The sequence below is a fragment of the Vicugna pacos genome, chromosome 34 (genome assembly GCF_048564905.1).
Source record: "Vicugna pacos chromosome 34, VicPac4, whole genome shotgun sequence".
In the NCBI taxonomy this organism is placed as follows: Eukaryota; Metazoa; Chordata; class Mammalia; order Artiodactyla; family Camelidae; genus Vicugna; species Vicugna pacos.
This window is the reverse complement of record NC_133020.1, coordinates 15,072,356-15,090,426: the sequence shown is the minus strand read 5'-3', so window position 1 is coordinate 15,090,426 and position 18,071 is coordinate 15,072,356. Positions and strand designations below refer to the sequence as shown.

General features: G+C 41.6%; 1 protein-coding gene across 5 annotated transcripts in view; it reads left to right on the top strand.

Annotated features, from left to right (window-relative positions):
- BCL2L14 (BCL2 like 14) overlaps positions 1–18,071 on the top strand; it is a 38,315-nt gene that overhangs the window by 4,759 nt on the left and 15,485 nt on the right. The window contains exon 2 of one of the 5 annotated variants that reach the window (XM_072954447.1): positions 8,259–8,347. The exons of 2 other annotated variants lie outside the window; for them this stretch is intronic. Coding sequence is in view for 1 of the 3 variants with exons in the window: in XM_072954446.1 (XP_072810547.1) it covers positions 8,703–8,716 (14 nt within the window). In the remaining 2 variants the exon portion in view is untranslated. Of the gene's footprint in view, positions 1–8,258; positions 8,348–8,612; positions 8,717–17,403; positions 17,559–18,071 lie in introns of those variants that run through there. 2 more of the 5 variants (XM_072954446.1, XM_015235630.3) reach the window with 2 other exon arrangements.

The following is an 18,071-nucleotide window of genomic DNA, read 5'->3' as shown; positions in this document are numbered from 1 at the left end:
CCTACTGCAAAACCCCTCACAACAGTCCTGATCACAACAGCACCTTAGCATTTTAACAAGGGACAGAATAAACGTTGTATTTAACACCTCCTTTGGACATCTTTTGTATACGTACTTTTAAGCCCAAGAACTTCCTTTTAGCCCCAAAGTCAAGATCTTCTTTTTGCTTCCTTCTCCAGGTCACTCTCCCCTCTCTCTCAGTCAGTAAGAGGCAGGATCAGTATTCAACTCCAAGCTGCCTTTGGAGCATGAGATGTTAACTACCATGCTCTATTATAGCTATATTATCTGCAAATGTATGAATTACTAAGGCGCTGATTAAAATGCAGCCACTAACAGATCTCTATCCACCCACCTCGATCAATTAAGCAGATAATCAGAGAAGAGCCTGCAGGGGACAGAAGGTGCAGAATTTAAGTAATTTAATCAATGTTAGGCAATGATTTCTTTAAAGGTAAAATCATGATTCTGTCAAAAATAAACAAAGCCAGACCCTAGCTAAAGTGATAAGGACACATTTTAATTAGTAATATCCTATTACAACAAAGAAAAGTGACCAACACGAACTGAGTTTGAGTATGGGCAGAGGTGGCATGCACTTTGACGGAAGAATGAGGGACAAGGGAGGGGGTGGGAGGGCACTCAGTCGAGTCAGGGAAGTGATGAATTACCAAAAGCAGGAAGTGGGGATTGGTCTGTACGAAACCATCTGGGTTGGTTGGGTTTCTCTTCTCCCACAGAGACTGGGAAACAGGGACCCTACTTGCAGATGTTGCCTGGAACAAACAGTAAATCATGTTAGCAGCCTTGACCTTTCCCAGGCAGGCACGTTAAGGGCGGTTAGGGTCATCCTAGGGATGCGCTCATGGCTAGGGTTTTGGTCAGGTCTTTGAAGGGCAAGGCTGAGCCTAGTCAAGAAAGGCCTCAGAAGAGCCTGACTAAAGTTTGATCAAGGACAGAATCTTTGTCAACTCTCAAAGAATATAAAGGAACATGTGGCAGACGTTTTACTGAACTCATTAATTAACAGTAGAACCAGTAAAATGTTACAACCAACCCAAAGAAGAACTCAAACCACTGCATGGTTATAGTCAGATAAGAAATGCTGAAATGATTTTACAAATAGAGGCAAAACTGGAAAAACTAGTCCACACCCACAGGAAATACACAGGTGCATTCCACAAAAGATAATCTGCATTCTTATGGGAAGAATTATTTGCATTACTATCAGTTTCTTACAATTGAATTTCTGCCTATCATTCAAGTCTGCCTTCTGCAGACTTGTAAAACAGCCCCATCAAAAGCTGGCAAAGGTGCACATTTCTATAAAATCAAGCACTCCCCAGAGGTTCCAGGATTTCATTAAAAGGATATCCAGTAATCTCTTTTGCCCATTTCAAAATAGTCCAGTTTTCCCCACACCAAAGTGAAACAGTAGTAAAATGTGAGCCCAGAAAAATCAAAAGGATGAAGAGCATCAATAATCAGGGCTATTGATTATAAATCTATAAAAAACATTAAAAAAAAATAAAAGAATTAAAAATAAAAAATAATAATAATAATAATAATAATAATCAGGGCTGTATCTACACAGTATTAAGATGGTCTGGTTTAACGGTTCGGTTCCTAAACTCTGAAAACTGATGACCTGGGCTCCCTGAAATCCCACTTTGCCATCTGTGGTTGTGTTATGTTTTATTTAACTCCCTGATGCCTCAATTTCCTCATCTGTGAGATGAACATAATAAGCATAAACTACACAACTGAGTTAATAATTGGTAAAGGTTCAGTAAAATTACAGCTATTCTTGTTATGCCTCTTTGGAGCCCGTGGCCATGAAAGTACACTGATCTGTACTCTAAAATGCATAACTAGTCCCAGAATTCTATCTTAATGATCACAATTCCTGCAATGAGATGAACATGACTTCTTTCTCCCAAGGTTTTCAGTGCTTCTAGGAGACTAACAAGTTCCTTACAAGTATGAGATTCAAGTGTAGACAACATTCATCACCATTGTTTCCTTTAACTTAAGAGATGAAATTAACACCAGTATGAGGTTCTCTTTATCAGGAGTGTTTATCAGAAGTCCAGGAGTTTAAATTTCCTATCACAATTACATCCTGCCTCTGTGCCAGTATGATCTCTGTACCTGTGCCAGCTCTGATAACCTCCAGCAGCATCACTTCAATTCCTCCTATTATTTTGTCTTCACCTAAACACTGTAACCACAAGTTATAAGATTTCCTTACAAGTGTAGAGGAGGAAAACAATTTTTTTCCTCAACCCTCCTAGGTTCTCTGCTTGAGACTCTGCAAACCAGACAAAAGGCAGATTAATAAGAAAAAAGAAAATGAACAGAAGTTTATTAACACATTCAGCTTACATAAACATGAGAGAAACTCAGTGATGAGTAACTCAAAGGGGTGGTTAGCACTTGGGGCTTATATCACATCTTAACAAAAGAACAATACATTTACAAAACTATAGCAAACAAAGAGGCAGTTGTTAATGGGCACATGAGCACTATTCATGGCTATCCCCTGAGGACTCAGAGCAGAGGAAGCAAGCAAAAACATCCATCTTCCGGTTTCTTCCTAGAAGGGATCTGCTGCCTACTTCCCCAGCTGTTGCCTGAGGGTCCAGGTTCTAATCAGCCTGCATCTAGGTGTTGACTGCAATCCTCCCCTTTGGGACACTGACAGGGCTCGCATACTTGCACTTAGCGGGGGCCACTAAGAACAATGACAAAAACTTGGACAATCACGAAGGTTTGAGAAGCAACCAGGAGTTCAGGTGAGGCTGGTTGATGAATTTCATCTCCTCACAAGATTAGTCTGTCAAGACCACAAGAAGTGACTGTTTTCTAATAATGTGCAGAAACCAACATAGAAAGCTGAGAAAAATAAAGAAATAAGAGATTATGTTTTTTAAAACAAAGAAGACAAATCTCCAGAAACCAATCTTAATGAAATGAAGATTAGTGATTTATCTGATAGAGAGTTCAAAATAATGGTCATAAAAATGCTCACAGAGGTCCAGAGAGCAATGCCTGAACAAAATGAGAATTTCAATAAAGATATCAAAAATATCAAAAAGTACCAAACATAAATCATAGAGCTGAAGAATACAACAACTGAACTGAAATTCAAGAGTGGTTCAACAGCAAACTAGGTCAGGCAGAAAGAAAGGATTAGTGAACTCAATGATAGGGCAGTAGAATTTATTCAATCAGAGAAGCAAGATGAAAAACAAATGGAAAAGTGAAGATCACTTAGGAGAATTATGGGATGAAAGTCCCACGGAGTTGCTGTAACTGGCCTAGCCAAAGAATGGATGATGCTTTTGTGTAAACAGTCACATAAAGCAGAACTATAATGCATGACAGAGGTCACAGCGTGAGAAGACAGAGTGAAAGGGGCAAAAAGTCTGTTCAAAGAAAAAATGGCTGAAAACTTTCATAACCTGGGTTAAGAAACAGACATTCAGATTCAGGAAGCCCACAAAGTTCCAAATAAGATGAATCTAAAGAGACTCACACAAAGACACACAATAATTAAATTTTCAAAAATTAAAGACAACGACAGAATTTCAAAAGCAGCAAGAGGAAAATCAACTTGTTATGCACAAGGCAACCTCATAATACTATCAGCAGATTTTTGTTCAGCAGAGCTTTTGCAGGCCAGAAGTCCATGGTGTGGTATATTCAAAGTGCTGAAGGAAAAAGCTGTCAGCCAAGAATATTCTACCCAGCAAAGCTGTCCTTCAGAATTGAAAATGAGATAGAGTTTTCTAGACAAAAGCTGAAGGAGTTCACTACCACTAGACCAGCTTTACAGGAAATGTTAAAGGGCTCTCTTTAAGCTAAAACAAAAGGATTCTAATTAGTAACATACAAAAATATAAAATTCACTGATAAAGGTAAATATATAGTTAAACTCAAAATATTCTAATATTGTCATTGTGATGGGTAAATTACTTATAACTCTAGTATAAAGGTTAAAAGACAAAGTGTTAAAATTAACTTTAATAATTTGTTCATGGATCACCACATAAAAAATGTAAATTGTGATGTCAAAAACATAAAATAGGGGGAAGGAGTGTAAAATGAAGAGCTTTTGTGTGTGTTCAAAGTTAACTTGTTACCAGATAAATACAGACCATTATAACGATGTTCTACAACAGCCTTATGGTAACCACAAATCAAAAACCTATGGAAGACACAAAAAAGATGAAGAAGAAGGAATCGAAGCATACCACTGTAGAAAACTATCAAATCATAAAGGAAGAGAGGAAGAACCACAAGACAGTCACAAAATAATTAACAAAATGGCAATAATAATTCCATGTCTAGCAACAATTCTTTAAATGTAAATGGACTAAATTCTCAAATCAAAAGACACAGAGTGGCTGAGTGGATTCAATAAGCAAGACCTAACTATATTCTGCCCACAGGACTCACTTTGGCTTTAAGGACACACACAGGAATAACAAAAGATATTCCAAGCAAATGGAAACCCAAAAGAAAGCAGGGGTAACTGTACTTATATCAGACAAAATAGACTTTAAGCCAAAAACTGAAGCTAGAGATTAAAAGGTCATTACATAAAGATAAAGGGGTCAATTCATCAAGAGGATATAACAATTGCAAATATTTATGAACCCAATATTGAAGGGCCCAATATGCAAAGCAGATATTAACAGACCTAAAGAGAAAAATAGAAAGCAATACAATAATGGTAAAGAACTTCAATATCTCATTTTCAGCAATGACTAGATCATCCAGACAGAACATCAGGAAGAAAGCATTAGACTTAAATTTTATGCATCAGATCAGGTGAAACTAACAGACACACACATGATATTCCATCCAACAGTGGCAGACTACACATTCTTCTCAAGAGCACATGGAACGTTCTCCAGTATAGATCATACGCTAGGCCACAAAACAAGTCTTCATAAATTTAGGAAGACTGAAATCATATCCAGCATCTTTTTCTGACCACAGTGATATGAAACTAGAAGTCAATTACGAGAAGAAAACTAGAAATTTTACAAATATGTGGTGATTAAGCAGCATGCTCCTGAACAACCAATGGGACAAAGAAGACCTCAAAAGGGAAATCAAAAAATACCTTGTGGGGAAAAACAACATACCAAAACTTAAGAAATGTGGCAAAAGCAGTTCTTGGAGGGAATATTATAGTGATAAATGCCTACATTAAGAAATGAGAAAGACCTCAAATAAATGACCTAACTTTATACCTCAAAGAAACAGAAAAGCCCAAAGTTAGTAGAAAAAAAGAAATAACAAAGATCAGAGCAAAAATAAATGAAATAAAGTCAAAAAAGTCAATAGGAAAAAAAATCATAAGAACTAAGAGCTGGTTTTTTGAAAAGATAAACATAAAAATGACAAACTTTTAGCTAGACTAAGAAAAAAGAGAGAAGACCAAAACACATAAAATCAAAAGTGAAAGAGAAGACATTACAACTGAAAATGCAGAAATACTAAGAATCATAAGAAACTACTATGAACAATTATGTGCCAACAGATTCGATGAATACCAACACTTCTCAAACTCTTCCAAAAAAATGAAGAGGAAGGAATACTTCCAGTCATTTTACAAAGCAGCAATAGCCTGGTATCAAAGCCAGATTAAGAATCTACAAGAAAAGAAGAGAATAAACCCATATTCCTGATGAACATAGATGTAAAGTTCTCAACAAAATACTAGCAAACCAAATTAAACAGTGCATTAAAAGGACCATACACCATGCTAACATGAGATTTAACCCTAGCATATAAGGACGGTTCAACACACACAAGCCAATCAGGATGATATACCACATTAATAAAATGAAGGATAAGAATTGTATGATCATCTCAATAAATTCATCTGAAGCATTTGACAAATCCAACATTCTTTTATGATTAAAAACTCTCAACAAACTGGGTAAAAAAGCTACACGTATTATCAAAAGCCACATATGAGAAGCCCACAGCTAACATACTCAACAGTAAAAAGCTGAAAGGTCAGGAACAAGACAAGGATGCCCACTCTTGACACTTTTATCCAACATAATACTCAAAGTCCTAGCCAGGGCAATTAGGCAAGAAAAAGAAATAAAGTCATCCAAAGGAGAAAGCCTTTATTAGAGAGAGAGAGAGAGAGAGAGAGAGAGAGAACAGAATATTTTCAGATTCAAAAAATAAAATAAAATAAATTCTTGCCATTTGCAACAACATGGATGAAACCAAAGGGCATTATACTAACTGAAATAATCAGACAGAAAAATACTGCATGAGATCACCTCTATGTAGAGTCTAAAAAAAAACTTCTGAAAAGTCAAATTCATAGAAACAGATTATAATTGTGGTTGCCTGGGGTTGAAGGTTACGGGAGGCAGGAAAAGGCCAGTAAAAGGGTACAAACTTTCAATTATAAGATGAATAAGTTCTGAGGCTCTAACATACAACATGGTGACTATAGCTGATAATACTATACTTCATAATCAAAATTCACTGAGAGAGTAAAACCTGACAGTTCTCATCAGTCAACCAATCAGTCAATAAGTGAGGTAATGCACATTTTAATTAGCTCAATGGTGGACATCCTTTCATAATGTGTTTGTACATACATAAAATCATCATGTCATACACTTTAAGTATATTACAATTTTATTTGTCAATTTACCTCAACATGCCTGGGAGGGGGGAACAATAAATTTGTAGAGAAGTGACAAGACAGAGGAAAAGAGCTTTAGGCTTCTGGATTGAGAAACCGTGGGAAGGTAAATGTATGGGTGAAACTAATGGAAGATTCAGGTTGTTTCAGTAACAATTTCAGATTGTTGTGTAGATTCCTCCGGCTCCGGCTCTCGGCTAGCGTTGCCTCCGTCGATAAAGAATCCTCCTTCCTTTAGGTAGAAAGGCAGAAGGCAGAGAATTTTTCTTGTGCATGCGCCTTCTTAATTGCCACTTCAGCTCAATATATCCCGATGCCAAAATCGCATGCTTTGGGTGAAGCATACTCTGAACCCCTTCACTGGTATACTTCGTAACAAATGGCGCTTCTCCTCTGCTCCTTTTTTCAAATGTTTCATCGAAACCTGCCACATTCTTTTGTTGCTACACTTCATCCCTGAGCCCATTTCACAGAGTTTCATCACTGAGACTGAAATAAGGATCAGAGTCTTAGCCCCAAAATAATGTGGTGTTTAGTCTAAAATCTGTTCATCTGGCCTCTCAAGCTTTATTTGGTTATTCACTTATAAACATGGGGGGAAACCCCACACTTTCCTGAAAATGAGCTTTCTATCCATCAATTCAAAAAACACTTAGGGATTTTTCTCTTGAGACATATTCCCAGTAATAATTTAAATAAATTCCAGAAGCCAAGATTAAGGCAAATTAAAAATAAATATAGCAATTTCAAAAATATCCATACCCAGTATTTCAGCTCCTGGGAATCACTCCTCAGGAAACAATATAAAATACAGGCAAAGACAACAAAAGGATTCTCTGCAACACTCCTTACAATAGTAAGCTCTTGGAAACAAACAAAACATTTTTAAAATAGTCGCCTGGTTGAATAACATTAGTACTTCCGTTTGCCGGACTTACGCAGCCATTCAAAATTTTATCTACCAAACATGTTGGTATAGAGATCTATTTATTATAGATGTTAAATGGAAAAAGCAAGTTACAAAACTGTAGCAGCATCTTAACTACATGAACCATGTACAATGTGTTTGTTCAGGGACCTGGTTGAAAGAAACACTCAAATCAGCTTAAGAAGGAAGGAAGGAAGGAAGGAAGGAAGGAAGGAAGATAGGAAAGAAAGGAAAGAAAGGAAGAAAGGAAGAAAGGAAGGAAGGAAGGAAGGAAGGAAGGGAAAAGAAAAAAGAAAAGAAAAGAAAAGGAAAGAAAAGAAAAGAAAAGAAAAGAAAAGAAAAGAAAAGAGAAAAGAAAAGAAAAGAAAAGAAAAGAAAAGAAAAGAAAAGAAAAGAAAAGAAAAGAAAAGAAAAGAAAAGGAGAAAAGAAAAGAAAGAAAGAAAAAGGTACAGAAGTCTCCCAGACCCCAGGTGGAATGCGGGGTGCTCCCAGGAACTAGGGCAGTACTCAATCACGCCTCTGGCGACCCCATGCTCTCCAATCTCTTTTGATTCGTTCTTGGATATGCTTTGAGGATGTTAAATAACAAAAATTCAACCAAGTAAATATAAAAGGTCTAACTGGCTTTGTTTACGAATCAGGCAGCCTCCCATCCAGCAAGCAGAGAGCAGCTCTACTGGAGAGCACTTCACAGCCACGGTCCCCAAGACCCAAACCAACCAAAAATCGAGTAAGTCAAAGAGAAACCCCACTGAAGGAACCATCTTTTTATGCCAAGTGGCTTGCTCAGTGATCTCCTGTAACTGAGTCTCAACCCCCGCAGAGGTATTAACCCAGGTACAGCAGTGGATGTTAGCCACAGCACAGACACCTGCTGGCTCAGCTAAACAATCAGGGCTACCCTATTATCAAGAACAATGTCGCCAAGAGAATCTAAGAATCTTTGTTTGGGCAACTGTTGTCTTAGCAACGGAATCTGAAATACCTCCAACAAGAGTTGAGGGGAGATTTCTGACCATGCTCTCATTTACATTTACCCCTGATCAGGGGAGTGTGGCCCTGCCAAAGGAAGCAAATCCTGAGTCATGAATGCCTCCTGGTAAGACCTTTCTAACAATGTAATTCCAGGGGCGTCCACCCATGAGATGTTTTATTTTGCTTGTAAACAGAGGCACAGTCGGATAACCTAAGCAGCACTGCCTGGCTGTGGCCCAGCCAGCTAGGCTTCCTACGCCCCAAGGAGAATGACAACCACCACAGACAAAGGCAAGCCCTGTGGGGGCACAGACCTTCAGCTCAAGGGTAGTACTGCCAATGGGTTCTTTCACAAGGATGGCTGCATTTACCCATTCAAGCCAGGGGTCAGTCATAAAGAGACGTTCTAAATGCCTTGCCGAGTTGGGAGTTGCTGGTGAGATCTCTTAGTGAGCGAGGGCAGACATGGGCTAGGTAATCACAGGAAGGTGAAGTGCGAATGTGCTAAGATTTACATAAGTACTTGTGTCTAATTGGGTATATACGGTTATAAACAGAGAAAGGTAAAAACACGGCACAGGTTGTTCCGGTCGGAAAAGCTGCATTCAGTACGAGACTTTGGTGGAGGGGTGCAGGCATCAATTGTAGTTTGCAGTGACATCGCGAACAGAAGAGAAACTGGTCACAGGGAGGGCCGGAGGTCCCCAGCATCACAGGCGGATGGGTTCCTTGGTGACAAATCCAGCGGTGTGAACTGAGCAATGGCATGGGAGATCCCGATGAGGGTGTCGTCTTTCCAAGCCAATGTCAGAGTGAAGGAAAGAAAAAGGGAAAACGTTCATGCTTAGTTCAGCATGAAGTCTTGACCCTGAGTGCTGGGTGGGAGCAGTCCTCCTCGACGTCAGCTGCTTCTCTTCCTCGCCAATCTGATTCCGAGGCCTCCAGCACCAGTACAGGACCACGTGTCAGGCAGGGCCTCCTTTAGCGGTGAGATGTGTACCCAAGGCTCAAAGCCTTCTCATTTTGCAATAAGTAAGGTCCTGGAGCAGCTGGTATGGTCTCTTCCACCGGGTTCGAGGGCTGTTTTCCTCTGATGACATTCGCAGAAGACCAAACACCAGACTCCAAACTGCAACCAACAGGATTGTTTGAATTAGGATCTGGCAAACTTTCTTGAACCATTGATGACAGACTTTCATGTAAGACATTAAAGACTTACAGGAGCTGGTCATATTAGCTCAGGATAACAAGGGATCAGCAGAAAGCTATAAACCAATAGACACTGGTCTACCGGTGACAGTCTCATATGCAGTGGGTTTATGTTTCCCGAAACATAAGATTCTGCAAATAGTCTGCAAGGCCAGAGGCACCACCTGTGGCCAAGGGAGTCCAGCAGTTTCCGTTGAGTGTAGAGATTTTTATGTTTGAGGATTCTGTTAATTCTCTCAACCTTGCCTGATGATTGAGGGTGATGGGGACAGTGACAATTCCAAGAGGTCTGCGAGCCCTTCATTAAGGCTCATATGATCTGCCCAGCGAAGTGGGGGCCTTGATCACTGGATAGCATGAAAGGTACACCCAGCGGGAAACACGTTTTCTAATGGTTTTCTCTGCTACTCAGCCTTGCCACAGGGGAAGGCTTTAACCCATCCAGAAAACGTGCACAATAAGAACACATCAATAACCCATGTCTGGTGGCAAGTGAATGAAGTCCAGCTGCAGGTGCTCAAAGAGTCCAGAGGGAGGTAGCCCGAGGCCTCTGGGAACAAAAATTATTTTTCCAGGGTTGTGGGCCTGACCGCTCAGACATCGATGGTAAACAGTTCTCACAATTTTATAGAAGTCTCCCCACGAATGTGTATTTATAATTTGAATCATTTTAAATGCACCATGCATTTTTTTTAACCATGCAGCAAAACTTTTATTAATATTTCGAACAGGTTCAGCTATTACTGAAACTGGTCATTTCTAAATTTAAATTGGGGCAAATGGCTAGAGTGCAGAGGGATGTCATCACTGGGCACTGACTGCAAGACTGGAGGGCTAACTAACCCCCCTCAGGCAGAGGACCGGTGCAGGGTGGCCTCCTCCTGGAGCGTAAGGACTGAAAAATGAAGTGTGCCAGGGAGTCGGGAAGAACCAAGCGGCTGTCTTGCACTTCCCATGGCCCCGTCTGCTTATTTAACTTACGACCGTAGTCTGCCCACCTCCATGTCTCTGGTTCAGGGGCAGAGCGCTGCCACGTTACAAGGACATCAGGATGGCAGAAGTCTGGCAATAAGGGGCCACTCTGTACAGCAGCAGAATGGACTTCATCCACATGGGCCGGAACTTTCACAGATTCTGTTGCTGCTGCCTTTGCAAGAGGGTCAGTCAGGGTGTTGCCCTGATACTCAGGTTCAGTTTTTTTTTTAGTGTGAGCCTCAATTCTGATGCAGCAAATTCAGAAGGTGAGAGAACCGCAGCAGGAAGTTCATGTACATGTTCATTTCTGATGGAGATCCAAGTGTGGACATTAAAAAAAAACAAACCTTTATTTCTGTAACATTCCAAAATCATGGATGACCCCCAAAGGCATATCAGCTGTCAGTGTAAATATTAACAGCTAGCCCTTCTGATAACTAGCATGGTCGGGGCAGGGCGTGGAGCTCTGCTTGGGAGGCTGATCTGGCCTCTGGGAAGTTTCCTCTTTCAGGTAGTTTCTGTGTGAGTACTAAGAGCATCACCAGCTTGGAAATTCCCTTTTTCACTTTTACAAGACGACCCATCAACGAACAAAATTAATCAGGATTCGTCAAAGGGGTGTCTTTGACGAAATCAGGATGCAGTGTCACGACATGGGATGTTACTACCTCACAGTCACGGGGCTCACCTTTGTCAGGGGTAGTAACGTGGCAGGATTAAGAACGGCGCAAAGACACAAATGAACTTATAAAACAGAAACAGACTCACAGACACAGAGAACAAACTTGTGGTCACCAGGGGCAAAGGGAGCGGGAAGGGACAAACTGGGAGTCTGAGATGTGCAGATACTAACTACTATATAAAAAGTGGATAAACAACAAGGTCCTACTGTAGAGCACAGGGAACTATATTCAATATCTTACAGAAACCTATAATGAAAAAGAATGTGAAAAGGAATAAATTCACGTATATGTATAACTGAAACATTATGCTGCGCACCAGAAATGGACACATCATAAACTGACTATACTTCCATAATAAAAAATAAACTAATTAAAAGGCAAAAAAGGAATGTTGCAATGGGGGATGGGGAAGGGATGATAAATTAGGAGTTTGGGATTAGCAGATAGTAACTACTGTATACAGAATAGATAAACAAGGTCCTACTGTAGAGCACAGAGAGCTATATTCAATAGCCTGTAATAACCTATAATGAAAAAGAATATATATGTATAACTGAATCACTATGCTGTACACCAGAAACTAACACAGCACTGTAACTCAACTACACTTCAATTAAAAAAAAAAACGCTGCAATATGTAAGCTGTAGATTGGGCGGTAAAAGCAGAAGGATCTCATAGAAGGTTAGTCTGCTTGCAGAGAAATGCTGGCTTCACTCAGAGCTGAGAAGGCTCTGGACAGCGTGTGGTATGCAGGTGTCATTTCCTAGGGTCAGCTTAGATCTGGTGAGGCGCTACCAACTTTGCAGCTACGGCCTTAGGCAGTTTGGGGAGGCACCAGCATTTGGACTGAGTTACGTGTCATCAAAGGCCAAAGACCTGTGTTTAGTGCCGTGTTCTTGTGTAAGCATTCCCAGGGCTTGGTTAACTTTTTTATGTACAGTAGCAAGCTGAAAGGGTTTGAATCCTTAGGTAGCCCTAGGGCAGGTGGCTCTTGGAGTGAGGTTTTTTTTTTTTTTTTTTTTTTTTTTTTTTGGTCTTATAAAGGCCTGCTCAAGTTTATCTTCCCAGGGAAGAGGCTTGGGCACTGAAATTTCAGTAAGTTCATAAAATAGGGAAGGAAATAGAGAAAAATTAGGAATCCACAGTCTGCATAACCAGCTAGGTCTAGAAATCTGCAAAGCTGTCTCAGAGTTGAAGGCCTAGGAAATTCTTGGATTCACTTAATTCTTTCTGGAGATCACCCTTCAGCACTTAGATTATGACCTAGGTAATGAACAGAGTCCAAAAATAATCATAATTCATTTTAGAGACGTCAGGTCCTTTTTCAGCTAAGTACTGCAGCCAATAAATGCCATCTTTTACGGATCCCTCTTTGGTAATTGATCACAGCAAGAGACGACCCATATATTGTAAAGGGTCAGCTTCCTGGGAGGCTGGAGGGTGCTTAGACCCTGGATGGAGCACTTGGAAGAAGTAAGGAGGAGCCTCCGTGAATCTCTGGCGCATGGCCGTCCAGGTTGATTGCTCCAAGTAAAGGTGAACAAAATGCTCACTGTGCAGTCTACAGGGATGCTGACACAGGACACAGGCTGAAGGAAAGAAAGCCTGCAGCCCTGCACCACCTCGAGTCTGGCAGAGTGTGTGACAAAAGGGTTTGGAACAACTGGGAGATGGAGTAACTAACTGCCTTGTTGCCAGCTCTTAAGTCTGGGGCAAATCACCATATCCTCCCATTAGGTTTCCGGACTGACGAGATCAGCGTCACTGGGCACAGGGAAGGGCGAATTCCTGGGCAATTAGGTCTCTCTTTTTTTGATGTGAGGCCTTGTGTGGCTTCAGGCTTTAACAGCTATTGAGGCCATTTAGAAGAGGGTTAGTCCCATTGTTCTGAATTGTCACAGGCACTGCACTGTTTACTCCCTCAACGTCCGCATCAGAAGTTAGCCTACTGATTTTCAGGCACCTAGGTTAAATCAGGGGAGCTTAGTGGAATTTTTCTTCTATACCAAAGACAGATGGTAAAAATATATATATATATATATATAAAAGATCAGATTCATGTCAATCAGGAAATTCTAAGGTGAGGGCTCCATTAGAAGCAAAGTGTATTCGCCCTTTTAATTTAGAAAGGAGATCTCCGCCTAATGGGGTGACTGGGACTGGGTCACACAGCAAAAAAGAACGCTTTTCAGGAAAAGATCCCAGAGCCATTTGTACTGGTTGAGATAGAAATTCTTTCTGACCTGTATTAGATATCCCGACTATGGAAACCATCTTTTTCACTCTTAAGAGACTTCTTGTCCCACGAGAGTGGGGCTGAAAGTAGAAAGTACAGCCTTGGTATCTCCCAGAATTTGGCAAGATTTTCCATTATTTTTCATTCTAATTTCTCCTTGGCTGTTTAAGGGTAGCACTTTGCCTGAGGGTCCCTCAGAGCCCCCTCAGTCCTGGGAGGGACCCATATGGGCCCCTTGGGGGCATTTGAGTGGATGTTGAGGAATTTGCACAGGTCCTTTGAGGACAATCTTTTTTCCACTGCCCTACTTGCTTACAAAGCAAACATCCTTCAGTGGGCCATGTTTTGATGGTGGACCCCCGAGGAGGGTGCAATTTCAGGGAAACAGGTGTTATTTTAGGTCTCTGGCCTTGAAGCTGTTGTATGTCACAGGCCCCAGTAAGGATCCTAAAGCTCTTCAAAAAACTCGTGGGCATCCTCCCCGAATTGAGACAATTCTTTAACTATGGCCTGTAGTTTGGTCTTTGACCAAGGAGTGAAACACATCTAAAAAAGGATCACCTGCAACCTCTGGTGGTTGTATATGAACAGGTGACTGTTGAACAGTCTTCAGCGTGGAAAGGCAGCTCAGATGGAGGATCAGGAAAGCGTGAGAACTCAGGTGAAGGAGGACAGAGGGGAGACGCGGAGGCACGTCAGTCCTGTCGCCTCCTGTTTTAGGCACCTCTGGTGTCGTTCAGTTTTCACTAGCCTTCCCTAACAAGTTATTTAATGAAACTATTTTGGACTCTTGAACCCTTTGTATACCAATTAAAATGTGTATCACGTTCTGTTTAATTCGGAAACCCTTAGTTTCAAGGGCACTTCTTAAATAAACAATCCTGTCTAACTGGAACATCCCCCAGAATGGCCATTGTACTTCTAGGCTGTTTTCAGTAAGTAGATATTTATAGCTTCAGCAACCGTCGTTTTGAGACATAAAATAAGCAGGTGTGCCAGAAGGTGCACGCTTGACTCTGCAGAACTTAAAAATCCCATCAGCTGAGCCTTTGGGCTTCTCTGAGCCAAAGGAATACCTAAAGGTGTGTGCTGCTGGGCTGGGGACTGTGTGTGTCTACCAGGTACCTCGTGCACAGAAGTCTTCCTGAGGTTGGCGGGTGACCTGGTGCTAGTCTAACCTGTTCCGTGACCAACTTACCTTATCATTAGAGTCTTTGATGTAGGGGGTGTTGCTCTAACAGTCTTTATACGCTTAACCTGTAGCCACCAATTTTTGCAGCTTTCTGGCTTCTGAGATCCCCGCTAGCAATAGCCTTTATTTATGTAAAACAAGACAAACATGCGCACTTTAACACACCCGCAGTGACCAAGAGATGTTACTCTGACCTGGCCAAGAGAAGGCCTGTGCTCCACCAACAATTCCCATGGAAACTTGGTCTGGGGAAAGGCCGGAGCCAGCCATGGGGACCCAGTAAAAGCAGAGTGCAGCCTGGGAGCTCTGCATGGACAGAGTCAAGGGCTGGGGGATTTCTACACAAAACCTGGGCCTTGCGGACTGAAAGGCCAGAGGCTCTGGGAAGAACCACCTACCAGCAGAAGCTGACCTGCCCTGTCCGCCAACTGGATTGGGAGCTCGAAGCAAAGAGAGTTCAGAACCGAAAGGGAACTTACCCACGGCCCTCAGAAAAGGTGAGAAAGACAGTGAACTCGAAAAGGGGCTCACTGGTGCCACGCCTGTTTTTCATTGGCCCTGAAGCCATCAGAAGTCTCCTTCAGTCCCACTGCTACCACCAAATCTGTTAAACAACAAAAACTGAACTCAGTAAATTCAAAAGATCTAAGTGGCCTTATTGAATCCGGCAGCATTCCATCTAGCAAGCAAAGGGGGGAGCTTTGTTGAGTTGCAGAAAAGGAAAGGATTTTTTAAAGGCAGAGAGGGGAAGAGAAAAACAGAAATGAATAGCAAGGATGTATTGTCTCAGGCAAGGCCACCCTCCTGAAGGGAACGGAAGGGTGTCTCAGCACATTTCGCAGTACTGACCAGGAAACACCAGGTGAGCTGGAATCACATTCCTGGGGAGAGATGAAACCATAATCAGGTTAGGCATTAAGTGTTGGTCTGCTGCCATGGGGCCAACACAATGACTCCAGCTAGGGTGCACGTGGTTCCCTTTTTAACAAGGACTGTAGGGGTGCATCCTGTCAGGTGTTTTATTGGGGGGGTGGCAGCGTGAAGAGAAAGGGCGGTGGGCCAGGCAGATAACTGAAGGATGTCAAAGGAAGGAAATACACCAAATTTTTAACAATATTTATCACCGGATGACCAGAATATGGTGGTCTTTTTTTTATGTATGCTATTTTATGTTTTACAACTTCCCTACTATAACACTATGTGTATTTTTAGAATCAGGAAAAAAGTGTTTGGTTTGGTTTTCTCAATATGTAACATGTACCGAGTCTGGTCTTTACTATGTGCCAGCTTGTCGGGTGTGGGAGACACAAAGTTGAATGATTAATGGACATTCTTTGTCTTCAATGGGGCTGCCTCTGTGCGCTAACTGCCCCTCCACTGTATTTGTACACACCTCCCAAGACCTTGTAAGATTCTAAATGGTTTCTGCCACCAGCGTCATTTGTTACGTGACTCTGAATTCCAGTAACAACTGTACTCCATACCACATGAGTTATTTATTGATTATACACATTTGTTAATTCTTGAATTGTTTCAAATGAATATATATATATCTCTTCTTCCCAAAAAAGACTAAGTTTTTTTTAAAAAGACAAAACATTCTTAATATTTCTTTAATATCCCTCAAGATGACTAGACTGGTGTACATTATGTGCAATAAATATGAGTTGGCAGGTTAAAATTCACTTTGAGTCGCCAAAGTACTAACTTTCCCATAACTGCTGTCCTTTGTCTCTCATGGATCTGTTTACCTAATATTTCAATGGCTGGTTCTTCCCCTACTTTTACGAAATTAGCCCTAATTCCCCTTTCATCATTCACACTTCCTTCATCTTCACATTTTGACCAGCCAGCACTCAGTTTCATGATCCTAAGTGTCTATTTCAGTTAAGGATCTGGAGCGGGTGCAAAATCATACTTAACTGTTTCTTCTTTCCTATACATAGGGAATCCTGTTCCTAAAATTGGGACATATGGTCTTCAAGTGAGTTTTTGTGGCTTTTACTAGGACTGGGGTTAGATTCTATTTTGTAAGCTTTTCCAGTGGTTCCATTTGAATACAGTCTTTGAATCTCATAGGGGAGGTAACATGATATAGCATGAAGCCAGAAAGACCAGGATTTGGATCTCAGCTCAAGTGATAGGGACCACCAGCAAGATACGTCTCCTCTCTGAGCCTCAGTTTCCTTGTACGTAAAATGGGAATCATAACACCTGCCTCTTGATGTTATGATTAAATACGTGTACAATACCTGTCACATAGGTGATTTGCTAAACTGATGGAATGGAAAGAAAGCAAATTACCGGCAAAACACCTGCATAATTGTCCTTGTCCCAAAAGGCAGTGAGAGTCCTTGGTAGAGGATGCAGAGTTCCTTTTAGTCAGATTACTTGGGCAAAGGTCAGCCCCTCCTTCAGTTTATAAGCCCGGGGCAGGGCTTAACAAGGAAGTGGCTCCCTTCATTAAGCCTCCCTCCAACCTCAGTCCCAACCTGAAGAGTCTACTCCCCTGGTGAAGTCTTAGCTCACAAGAGCCTTCTGAAACGAGAAGCCAGGAAGACTCAGTGAAAGCCTCCTCCTTAAGTTTCGTGGAGAGAGACAGAGGTGTAGAACCATCCTTACTGCCACCTGACCCGAAGCAGGAGAAACCGGTGACAGCTTGGAGACCAGGTAACACCAGGAGGCACAGTCTCGCGCGCAGCCTTCCCAGCAGGACACAGTGGGGACTTCAGCCCTGGTTCCGCTGATGAGGGGGTCTAACCTGGGGTTAGTAAATCTAACGTTTGCTGACTGAGTTTATTTAAAAACTCTTATCATGTAAATCTCAGGAAGCAAAACTATGAATCTAAAATTAAATCTAAGCATCTAGCTTACTGAGGTTTCAAGGAAACAGAAAGAGATTATTTAGGTTTCTCTTTCATTTCTTACTTGCTCCAGAAGGTTTAGGATAGTTCAGTTAAGACTATGTAACTGGCCACGTAGGCGGCTGCGGGGAAGGAACCCTCCAGGAGGGCCAAAACAGACGCTGTGACCTGGCTTTCTGGGGCAGGTCTGTGAGAGTTTGCTGTAGGTAGGGGAGGGGAGGTAAATACCGGGTTAACCCGGTACGGCCCTGTCCACGGAGTCGCTGAATTACAAGCCTCACAGGTCTTGTTCCGGAGCTAATTCTCCCCTCCAGGCTCT